The 12,180-nt window shown below is 58.1% G+C and overlaps 1 protein-coding gene across 1 annotated transcript in view; it reads left to right on the top strand.

The window, feature by feature from the left end:
• Positions 1 to 11,794, top strand: part of LOC108155026 (protein split ends) — a 41,096-nt gene extending 29,302 nt beyond the window's left edge. The window contains exons 2-8 of the mRNA XM_033390054.1: positions 1,611 to 1,774; positions 1,853 to 2,095; positions 2,160 to 5,994; positions 6,055 to 8,716; positions 8,836 to 8,934; positions 9,014 to 9,152; positions 9,218 to 11,794. Coding sequence (XP_033245945.1) covers positions 1,611 to 1,774; positions 1,853 to 2,095; positions 2,160 to 5,994; positions 6,055 to 8,716; positions 8,836 to 8,934; positions 9,014 to 9,152; positions 9,218 to 11,632 — 9,557 coding nt within the window. The 3' untranslated portion in view covers positions 11,633 to 11,794. The remainder of the gene's footprint in view (positions 1 to 1,610; positions 1,775 to 1,852; positions 2,096 to 2,159; positions 5,995 to 6,054; positions 8,717 to 8,835; positions 8,935 to 9,013; positions 9,153 to 9,217) is intronic.
• The last annotated feature ends 386 nt before the right edge of the window (positions 11,795 to 12,180 follow it).

Raw genomic sequence — 12,180 nt, 5'->3', positions numbered from 1 at the left:
CCCCATTCGCCATCCTCAATCCTCCCTCCTCTGGCATATTACCAAGGCAACAAACAAAGGGCCAGGCCAGGAATATATCACAGAGAACACAATCTCTTCTTGCTCCTCGAGACGAGGTTGAATGAGGATTGAATGGCGGCTGCCAGCGGGAGGGCAGTCATGCATTAAACGGCTGGTGGAGCAGAGGGGAATGGCAGTGGCGCAGTGGCTGTCGTGTAGGCAGATGCACACACAGAAAACACAGTGTGTGTGTGAGAGAGAGAGGGAGAGAGAGAAGGGCGCTTGTTAAATTCTTTTGCATTTAGTTTTTGCTGTCGATAATGATGCCGCCGATGGATGATGGCTTCTCTATAGCCCCCATCTCCAATCCCATCCAATCCTCTGCAACGAAACGAGATGATGTCGATTTTGATGCATGCTTATGTTCGTTTATCCTCCTCTTTGTTCCCATACAGGAAATATTTTTCTTAACCGTTTACTTTCATGGCTTTTTTACGAGGGTATTCTCGAATTCGAATTGAGTTCTGGGCTGTGTTAGAGCTCTTCTGTTTGCGTATTATATTCAATTTTGTGCTGCTGCGGTTCTTTTGCTTCTGCATCTACTGCCACATCCTCCTCCTCCTCCTGCCTGGACTCCAGCTGTGGCGGTGCGACGGCATATGCAAATTATTCCTGGGAGCAAAGCAAAGGATAAATTGGAGGAGAACCGAACCTCATTCTCTGTCTGCTTCTGCTGCTGCCGCTGCTGTTGCTTCCTCTTTGGCTGGTGGCGGCTGCTCCGTTTAATTCCATTTAGTGGGAAAAAGTCTTAAATTATTGCGCAATATGGTGGAAGGCCACGGAACATACCCAAAATACTAAAAATTCACCTAAACAAAAATACTGCTCATTGCAATGGTTTTTGGCCGACGCCGCTGCCACAAATTGAATTAAATGCTTCCCGCCACGATTGGCAAAGCCTATGGCTAATATTTTGTGGCAGCCCCAAATACTCGGTCGCAACAACAAAAGAAATGAGTGAAAAAACACTCCAAAATGAAGAAGTGCAAAGAACTCTTCAAACACAAAAAAATGAAGAACACACACACACACGTGTGAAACTGGTTCTGGAATGAGCGAGTGTGTGTGTGTGTGAGAGAGAGAGATGTGGAGTGTGAGTGGCTCTCAGCTGGTGTTTGAAAATGTGCTAAATATGCCTGCACTGCTCAAAGGGATTCAAACAAAAGAGAGGAGGGAGGCATGGAGAGGGGACACTTAGAGTGCCTGAGAGAAGAGAGCGAGGTATATTAATTGAAAGGTACGGCCCAAACGTATGGAATGCAACGCATAGAGCCTGCACTTTTGCACTGCCTTACCTTCGTTTTGGAATGTACCTTGGGCAAGGGTAAAATACACAACTTTGCGAAATGGCGGACAATTATAAATGCCATTTAAGCGGTAGGGGTAGGCAGTACCGTTGCCACTTTGGTCACGTACCGAACAATTGCAGATCTCAGATATAACATCATTCCATTCCCCATATGCATACACTGTACGCCATTTGGGTCAACTTTTGGAGTGGAGTAAATATTAATTTGTGCGTGTTTATTTTGTTTGTGTGTTCTTTTTAGGAATATTGTCTCCTCCGGGTCCGTTTCTGACGCCCAGTCCATCGCCATCGATCTCAGCTAGCCCACGTCTGCAGCCATCGCCATCGCTATCGCCGTTCCCACAGGATGTGGTGCTCGTAGCCAGTGGCAGTCAAGTAAACGCCAACAGCAATCCCCAGGACCACGTAAATACTAGATAGATCGAGTAATCATCCAAGAGCAACCCCCCACTAAAACCTTGAATCTTTCGAATCTTGAAATAGGAGCGCAAGGCGGCGACGCCTGGCAGGCGACAGTCCATCCATCAGTTCGCAAATGGCAGCCCCAATGCTGGAACCGTTGTCTTCCAGCCGAGCCCCTCGCAGTCACCGGCGGCCGCTGCCACGACGGTCATCGGCGTGACGAGTGGTGGCCTTATCGCCGCCTCAGGAGTGGGATCAGGCAATGCCATAGGAAACGAGCTTAATGCCACCCTCGTGGGCTCCAATAATATCCAGCTGAATAAGGTAGGCACCCTTCCACTTCCCCTTCCCCGAAAAGATCATCTGAAGAAAGCATTTCCTCTCGCAGAAGGGCAATAAACGTCTCGGCCAGCATCAGCAGCAGCTGGGACACCAGATCTTCAGCAGCCAGGCCGTTGCGCCCACCTCCATCAGCAGCGTAGGGACAGTAGCCGGCGGCTATGGGCAACAACTCAATGCCACGGCCATCAGCATCAGCAGTACGCCCACTTCGTTTGCGACGGCAAACGTGGTCAGCAGCGGGTCCAAGAATCAGGCGAAGAAGGCCGCCCAGACCACGGTGGTGAGCCATCAGCAGCAGCAGTTCCAGCACTACCAGAGCAGCAGTCCCCTGATAGCGGACAGCCCCATCCCGAGTCCGAGCAACGCCATCACGGCGGCCTCCATTAAGCCGCCAACGCCCCAGCCCCAGCAGCAGCAGCATTCGCATTCGCAGCCGATGCAGATGCTGCCCCAGCAGTTTACCATCACCGGCGGCGCCCAGCAGCATCCGCACCAGCAGCAGGCCACGCAGCAAGTGTTCCAGTTCATCCAGGGGCCGCAGGGCCAGCTGATAGCCACCACCACCACCACCCAGCAGCAGCAGCAGCCACAGCCGCAGCAGGTGCAGCAGCATCACCAGCAGCAGCACCATCAGCAGCAGCACCATCAACAGCATCAGCAGCAGCAGCAGCGGTTTGTGAGCAGCAATGCAGGGCTCGGGCTGTCCACAAAGTCCGGGAAGGCGCCACAGCAGATTCTGCCCAAGCCGCAGCAGGAGCTCCTGCAGCAACAGCAGCAGCAGCAGGGCAAGGCCAAGGGCTCCAATGGAGGGCAGATCTCACAGTCGCCGCAGCAGCAGCACCAGTCCACGAATCCCGGCCAACAGCAGCAGCAGCAGCAGATCCTTTTGCCTGCTGCTGGGAACCAGCATCAGCAGCTGCTCCTCAACCAGATGCCCGTCCTGGTGCAGCAGAACACCCAAGGGGTGCAGCTGATCCTGCGCCCGCCCACGCCCCAGCTGACGGCCGCCCCCTCGCTGGTAATCCAGCAGAATGGACGCGGTCAGCCGCAACTGTCGCAGCCGGCCCAGCAGCAGCTGCTGCGCATTGTCGGAACGAATGGCGCCACCATGCAGCTGGCTGCGGCGCCCACCTTCATCGTGTCCTCGCAGGCGAACCTCATCCAGCAGACGGCGACGGGCGGCCACTTCCAGAGCGCCATCAAGACGGGGACCCAGCTGTCGGGCCTGCATGCGGCTCTGGCCCAGGCACAGGCCCAAGCACAGGCCCAGGCCCAGGCGCAGGCGCCACGATCTCAGCCGTTTGCCACGACGGCCACCCTGAACACACAGCTCCTGGGCCAGAGCGTGGCCCAACAGCTGCAGAACCTCCAGCTGGCGGCCGCCGCCCAAATCCAGATGCCCAACGGCCTGACGGCCATCTCCCAGCTGCCCGCCCACCTGCAGCAGAGCCTCAGCGGGGCCACCATCAATCTGAACCAGCTGAACGGGGCGCACATCCAGCAGATAGCCACCGCCTTCCAGCAGCCCCAGCCACCGGCCTCCAATGGCCCCACGAATGGCAGCGGCGGCGGCGGCGGCAGCAACTCCGTCGGCCAGGGCGACATCTTCACCCAATCCTCGCCCGCCCATGTCCCGGTGGCCGTCACGCCGGAGCCCCTGCGGCAGTCCACCCCCGTGCCGGTCATGCAGCACCAGCAGCAGGCGGCCATGGCCACCATCCAGCTGCAGCAGCAGCAGCAACAGCAGCAGCAGGCCCAGATTCAGCAGCTGCAGCATCAGCTGCAGCAGACGCAGTCGCAGGTGCAGCAGGCCCAGCAGCAGCATGCCACCACGGCCACCGCCACAGTGGTTGTGGCCGCAGCTCCGACTCCTGCTTCGGCGGAGCCCAAGAAGAAGCCGCGACCGCGAAAGAAGAAGCCCACGGCGGCGGCAGCAGCGGCAGCTGCAGCGGTTGCAGCAGCAGCAGCGGCGTCGGCAGCGGCCGATCCACCTCCACAGAAGATAGCCATAGCCGCCGCGGCCACTGCGACACCCTCCGCTCCGCAGTCGACAGTGCGCTCCAAGTCGCCATCGCCGCCGCCCACGCACATCCAGAGGAGCAGCAACGGGAAACTGGACCTCGGGGACGTTATGAAGTTCTGCGGCATCACGGGCGACGACGACGATGACGAGGACTATGGCATGGGCATGGACACGGGCAGTGAACAGCAGCAGCAGCAGCAACAGGAACCGCAACAGCAGCAACAGCAGCAGCAGCAGCAGCCCGGCTCCAATGATATCATGATCTCTATACCGAACCAAAACGGCAGCGATGGCATGCCCTTTACGCTGACGATACCCGCGCCACAGCCACACGGACAGTCGCTGCCGTCGAACGAAGCCACCGAAATACCAAATATCCTCATTAAGATTGATCCCAGCGATCCCTCAGCCGGTGCAGGTGCAGGCGCAGGAGCCCTGACCTCCACACCGTTTACCCTGTCCACGCCACGGCTGCCGACGGCCGAGGAGATCCAGAGGCAGGCCCAGCAGCATCTGGCGCAGCAGGCAGCAGCAGCCGCTGCCGCAGCAAAGATTAGCCTCCCCCCAGCAGCAGCAGCATCCACGCCAGGAGCAGCAGCACCACCACCAGCAGCGGGAACAGCGCCCACCATTAGCATAAGCCTGCCGCTGCAGCCAACGCCCAACGCTCCTGCGACCGCCCAGCCGCCCACTGGGACACCCATTGCCGTGACGCTGACCTCCTCGGGCTCTGCCACGGCAGCAGTGAAGCCACGAAGGAAGCCCGCGGTGCGGAGGAACACCAAGAAGTCAGAGGCTGCACCTGCCACGATTTCAATGAGCAGCAGCAACCACTCGACGAGCGGCAGCACCACAACGATCAGCAGCAGCCTGAGCGGCGGCAGCAGCAGCAGCATGTCCACCACCATCAACACAATCACCCTGACAACACCCACAACGACACCCGTTCCAGTGTCGCTGTCGCTGCCTCTACCAGTCCACAGCAGCAGCAGCAGCAGCACCATGAGCACCATGAGCTCCAGTTCCACTCTGATGCTGGCCCATGGCCTGGGCGGCAGCACCACAACGACCGTCCCGAGTCAGATCGGGAACATACAGATCTCCCAAGTGCAGAACCATCACCAGTCGGGGGTTCCTCTGAACAGTGCTGTGGTGGAGAACAAGATCCAGATAATGCCCATCATGCCGCCAGGAGCCACTGTGATGGGGGGAACGCCACAGCCACAGCAGCAGCAGCAGCACGGCCAGCAGCAGCAGCAACAGCAGCAGCATCAACCACAACCCACCGCCAATCATCATCATGCGACGCAGTTGGTCTTCCAGGGATCCTCTTCGATGACCAGTGCAGAATCGCACACAACCATCAAGATGTCCAACGATGGGCGGCAGATGCAGCTGGTGGCCATACCGCAAGCCACGCCCCCAGCCACCGGCAGTGCCGCCTCACAGACGACAGGCACAGCCGTGATGACCGCAGGGGGAGCCACCATTATGGCGCCGCAGCTGAATGTGGGAGGCCTGCCGGTGGGATCGCCAGCCTCGGCTGCGGCTCTGGTGCCGCAGCTGACGGGCAGCCTCACGCTGGCCGTTTCGGAGCAGTGCGAGCGCCTGATACTGCGCCACGATCCCAACAATCCGCAGGACCATCAGTCGCAGCTGATCCTGCAGGCCCTGCTCAAGGGGGCGCTGCCTAATGTGACGATCATCAATGAGCCAGCGAGGATGCCGATGGAGGCCAGCAAGCAGCAGGCACAGCAGCAGCCACAGATACAGATACAACAGCAGCAGCAGCAGCATCCACAGCAGCAGCACTTGATCAAAGTATCAGCGGCAGCAGCGCCCAAAATAGAGGTCAAAGGTGAGTGCCAGACGATGCTGCAGACAGGAAAGCGATTCAATCATTCGTTCTTTCGTTCAGTGGCCAACAATCGGAAGCCGCCCAACAGCATAACCATGAAACCACCACCGACATTGCCTCCGGCGGCGGCCCCAAAGACCGCCACCCACGAAGTGCTGTCCTTTCCCCAGATGTCGCTAAACAGTCAAGTGCTCATCCAGCAGCAGCCACAGTCACAGCCACAGCCCCAACAGTCGCCTGTTGCTCCTCCTCCTGCTGCTGCTCCGCCGATAGTTGCTGCTCCTCCAGCAGCGGCAGCACCCGCAGCCGCCACCAACAATGGGCAACAGCGATACATTGCCCTGCCACCGATCGATCCTTCCACGCAGCAGCTGTTCTGCCTGAACAGCGTCACGAATCACATCACGGCCATGAGTGCCGGGCAAACGACCGCCTCAATAGGACCCACAGAGCGGCTGCTGATCGCACCGGCGGGAATCAATGCCCAGCAGCTGGCGCAGTGCCTCCAACTGGGGCAGCTCCACTTCAACGATGTGAATCCGATGCCGGCCCAGCAGGCAGGGGCAGCGGGAGCAGGGACAACGCTGCCGTTGAGGCCGCAGCCGCCGCAGCAGCAGATCGTGCACCCGGTCCAGCCGATCAGCAATGGACTGGCCATCACAACGACAGCCAGCTCCACGCTGACGACGACCACCAGCACCACCTCGACAACCACCACGGTGACGAAGCAGGTGGCCAATGTGGCGCCCATCATCGACCAGAGCAAGGCTAAGCTGGAGCCCGCCAAGGCGGGGGGACCGGCCACCAGCAGCACGGGGGCTGTGGTGAAGAAGAAGCCTGTGCGCAAGCCCAAGGCCACGCCCACAGCCGCCGAGCTGGCGATCCTCAAGAACGCGGGGGTGGTGAAGCCCATGCCGAAGCTGGATCCGCTGTCGCAGAAGCCGAACAACAATCCCGTGCAGATCGTGCAGCCGAATGTGGCCAGCGGCAAGCAGATTATTGTCATCGGAAGCTCCGGCGGTGGACAGACCACGACGACCACAACCACGACGATGAGCACCAGCATACAGCCGTTTCAGACGACCAGTGGCACGAAGCTGGTGGGCGTCACAGCGCCCATGCAGCAACAGCAGCCGCAGCCAGCGACAGCGATCCTACAGCAGCAGCAGCAACGGACGAGCTTCAGCCTGACGGCCACCACAGGGGCTATCAATCAGGGAGCCACTGCTGCAGCACCGCCGGTGGTCAATCAACTGCAGATGCAACAGCAACAGCAACCTCAACAGCAGCAGCAGCAGCAACAACAGCCACAGATCCAACAGCAAACGGCACAAAAACATCCGCCACCTCAACCGAATACCGTGTCCCGAGTGCAGACGATCCAGCTGACGCCCCAGATGCAGCAGGTCTTCAAGCAGGTGCAGATGCAGATCCAGTTCCTGACCTTCAAGCTGCAGAACAAGACCTTTCTGCCGACGATGAGTCCCTCGCAGGAGATGGACACGGCCACGATAGCCGCCTACAACAAGCCGATGAGCGATGCGGAGATCAATCTGACGCTGCAGCGGCTCTTTGCGGAGCAGCACCGCATCCTGGCCTCCGGCAAGGAGGTGCCCACAACGCTGCCGACAGCCAACGGGAACTTCAATTTGATTCCACAGGCAGTGCAGCAGCAGCTGCAGCTGCAGGCCGGCCCAGAGCCCCTGAAGACGGCGGCCTCCATCTCGATACCGGCCAATGTAGTGCAGCCGAACAACCACTCCTCCACCGCCACCACCACAGCTGTGGCAGGAGGAGGAACCGGATCAGTGGCGGTTGTGCAGCAGCCACAGCCACAGCCGCAGAACATTACCCAGCGCATCCATATCTATCCGATGCAGCACCAGCAGCAGCAGCAGCAGGCCAACAAGCAGAAGCAGGCGCAGGCTCAGCAAAAGGCAGTCGCCACGAACAGCAGCATGCCGCAGCAATTGGCACAACAGGAACAGCAGCAACAGTCGCAGCAGCAGCAACAATCACAGCCGCAGCTGAAGCTCAAGGAGGCTCCTGCCATCCGCAACAAAGTGATTGCCAATGCGTCCACTCAACAACAACAGCAGCAGCAGCATCCACCGAATGGAGCCATCAATATGCTGCCACAGAAGACCATCACCATGTTGCCACAGCAGCAACAGCAGCAGCAGCCGCCGCTCTTGAAGAGTGGTCCGCCACCGCTGATCTTTGCCAGCTCCACAAATCTGTTGGCCAGCAGCAGCAGCAACAGCAATCAGAACAACAACAGCAGCAACAGTAGCAACAGCAACAGTAATAGCAACCACAGCGGTAGCAACATGATGCATGTGGCAAACATGCTGCCAATGCCACCATTGCAGCCCCAGCAGCAGCCCCAGCAGCAATCGCAGCAGCAGCCACAGACGCAGCCACAGACGCAGCCCCAGCCGCAGCCGCAGCAGGTGCCACAACTGCAGCCCCAACAGCAACAGCAGCCACAGGTGCAGCAGCAACAGCCGCAACAGCAGCCACAACCAGCGGCTCCGCCAGTGCCTGTCCTACCAACTGTGGCAGCACCAACACCAGTGCCACCAGTGGGAATGGGAGTGCCAGGAATCGGAAGTCTGATGCCCACCCTGCCGACACCCGTGCTGCCCAGCCTGCCGCTGTTCATGCCACCAAAACTGGATGAACTGCCGCCGCTGAAGCCGAAAATTGCACGCCTCTCCTTGTGAGTAGTTGGTTGAAACAATGCCGATTCTTAGCGGGAAGGCGGCCGACAAATGGATTTTGCACTGCCAGTGCTTTGGCCGAACCAGAGACTAATCCTTCTAATCCCTCCCTTCGCAGGTTCGTGCGCCAGCTGGAGGTCGACCAGGAGAGCTGCCTGAAGCCGGACTATGTGAAGCCCTTCCGCACCAAAGACGAGGCCGTCAAGCGATTGATTAGGTAGGTTATCCCCCCACCCCCCCAATCCCATCTCCCTTTGGAGGCTAACATCTGTTATGTTTCTCTGTTCTTTGTGTAGGTACCACTGCATGCACGAGAATGACTTGGAGCTGCCCTCCGACGAGGAGGAGGAGTTTGAGGCCACCGCCCTGGGATTCCAGGATAAGTTCCGGCAATTGAACGGAAAGTTCCACGAGATCCTCATGCAGGAGTCCACTGTAAGGCTTACTAGATGGCGGAGATTGGATAACTTTAATTGAACATATTTATTGGTGCTTTCTAGCTGCCGCATCGCACCTCGGAGTCCCTGCAGATGCAACAGCTGATGATCGATGACCTCAAGGGGGAGATCAATGACATTCGCACCGCGGAGAAGGAGCTGGAGCAGCAGCTGAAGGAGGAGCTAAGCAGCGAGAGATTGGCCACAGAATCCCAGCTTCAGATCAAAGAGGAGATCAAGCAGGAGCCACAATCGAAGGCAGCCGCCGCAGTGGTGGACACGTTTGATTTGCTCAAGAACAGCGCCGATGTGAACAAGGCCTTCAGCAAGTCCCAGTCGCAGTCGCATCCACAGACAGACTTTGCAGCCGCAACAGCCGTGAAGCAAGAGGCGCCGGAGGAGGAGGAGGAGGAGCGGGAGCAACCCACAACCAATGGCGAGGTGAAAAGAGAGAACCAAAGCAAGGATTCGAGCGGTAGATATATCAAAAAGGATTACGGACACTTTGACATCGAGTCGGAGCTGCAGACCAGCTTCATTCTGAAGAAGATCGAGGCCAAGGCAAGGGCCAGCCAGATGCCCTATGGGAGCGAGAGACCAATGCAGGAGCAGCAGCCACAACAGCAACAGCAGCAGCATCAGTCGATGCAGCAGCAGCAACATATCAAAGGCAATGGCGTGGGTCAGCATGTGGAGCAGGAGGATGGCTGGTATTGCCTTCAGAATGAGCTCAATCTGATGAACAGCGAGGGATTGCCGCAGCAGCAGCAGCCACCGCCACAGCCACAGATGAATGGAGGACAGCACCAACATTGCCCCATCAATCGCCAGCAACAGCAGCAGCAGCAACATTTCCTGGACACCTCCAATGGCAGCGGAATGATGAACAACAGCAGCAATCAAATGGGGGATCTATTCCCCAACGGCTGTATCGACAAGAGCAACCAGAGCTCGACGAGCAGCAGCAACAGCAGCACCTGCGGCAGCGACAACAACGCCCCCAGCGGCAGCGCCAGTGGCGTCGATCCCAGCAAGCACAATTCGAGCATTGGCAACTCCTCGTGCAGCGGACAGCGCCAGCAGCCGGTGGCCATGGATGCGGCGGAACAGAACCAGCATCCGGCCATCAGTGAGTTCTTCAGCAGCGACTCGGATGTTCAAAAGTCGGTGGAGACGCGCCTGGAGGCCATGTTCGGGGAGTCGCCGGTGCATTTGGATGTGAAGAACAGCAGCGATGCCCACGACATTGAATCCAATCTGGACGAGATCTTTGGCGATTCGAAATCCCCAGAGGTCAAGAGCAAATTGAACATGTGGGTGCCAGATGCCAGCTTCATGCAGCAGCCGCAACCACAGCCACAGACCCAACAGCAGCAGCAGCAGTATGCAGCACCACAGCAACAGCAACCATCACAGCAGCAGCAGCAGCATCACATCGAACTGAATTGCAACAATAATCCCAGGTGGATGCAGAGCATGGAGGCCCACTACAGCGACTTCATGTCCAGCACTAGCACCAGCAACGGCGACGGACCCGGCGCTCAGGGGGCGATGCTCGTGAACGGGGGAGAGTCGCGCAAGCGGCACTGGGACAGCCAGATGATGGGCTCCAGCAGCGAGCTGGAGGACGACAACAGCAGCAAGCGGCTGTGCACGGGCTCCTCCTCGTCGTCGTCGCCCATGTCCTCGCAGCAACAGCTCGTGGTGCCGCCGCACGGCCTTCTCGATCCGGAGATGCTGCTGCACGACGGCATGGGAGTGGAGCCGGCCAACGGGCCCGCAGGCTTCTCCCAGATGCTGCAGCAGCAGCCGCAACAGCAACAGCAGCCGCCACACAACTTTGCCAATCATCAGGCCTACGCCAGCATGATGAACACCCAGCAACAGCAGCAGCACTACCAGCACAGCATGCAACAGCAGCTGCAGCAGCAGCAACAGCATCCCCAGCAGATGCACGTGAACCACTTGGGCGGACAGCCCGTGGTGACGGGGGAGTACGACGACGACATTAGCCGGCATGTGGCCAGTGCCATTGACAGCATACTGAACCTGCAGAACAGCGCCGACTCTCTGCAGTTCTCGCTGGGCTCGATCCTGGGCGACAGCATGCTGGAGGACCAGCGGCAGGGGGGCCAGGCCAATCTGCCGAGCTGCCAGCAGGAGCAGCTGCAGCTGGCCCACCAGCGTCGCCGGCAGCTCGGCGAGGAGATGAATGACTGCCTGATCAGCGGCGGGGGATCGGCGGCCAATGCCGTGGCGGACAACAGCAGCAACATCCTGCTGGAGCACCACCACCAGCACCAGCTGCAGATGCAGAGCCACAGCGTTGTCCAGCCGCCGCATCTGCAGCACCAGCAGCACCAGCACCACCAGAGCATCGGACAGGCACCCTCCCAGCACTTGGTGGGGCAGCTGAATGACTTTAGCTGCGTGGCCGCCGGCCTGGACGACCCCGTCAAGTCGATAATGACCTCTTGACTTGGACTGACCTCAACCGCCGGTGGAGGCGGAGCGGCTGCCCCGACATCGGCGGCGGAGCTGGCCAACAGCCTGATTCTCGAGTTCAATGCCACCACCTTGTGAGCGTGGGCTGACAGCGACTTGATGATTGTATAGAAAAAAACGCCCCTCACCCCCCCCCCCCCAAAAAAAAAAACAGCGAAATTTTAAATTTGTTTCGAGTTTTTTTCCCCATTTATTTTAGACCATAAGCTTACAAATTTTAGCCTAAATTGTTTTATACTTCTTCTGTTTGTATTTTTTAGTCCAATATTTTTTGTACAAATTCTGAACCACTCGCTGCTTATTATTGGTTACTTAAAGAAACGAGAGGAAGGAAAAGGGAAAGAAAAGAATACCCAAATAGATGGCCAAGAAAGAAGGAAGTGAAAGGAAAGCAATTGACGCGGCGAATTGAAATGCAAACTAAACGACGAATAGCATACAATGCTCTCACGGAACACCCCCTAATATAATAAATTATATAGTTACACTAGACAATTTATATTCATATAAAACCAAGAGAA

This window comes from Drosophila miranda, chromosome 2 (genome assembly GCF_003369915.1).
Source record: "Drosophila miranda strain MSH22 chromosome 2, D.miranda_PacBio2.1, whole genome shotgun sequence".
Classification (NCBI taxonomy): domain Eukaryota; kingdom Metazoa; phylum Arthropoda; class Insecta; order Diptera; family Drosophilidae; genus Drosophila; species Drosophila miranda.
This window is presented reverse-complemented; position numbering and strand designations above follow the sequence as displayed.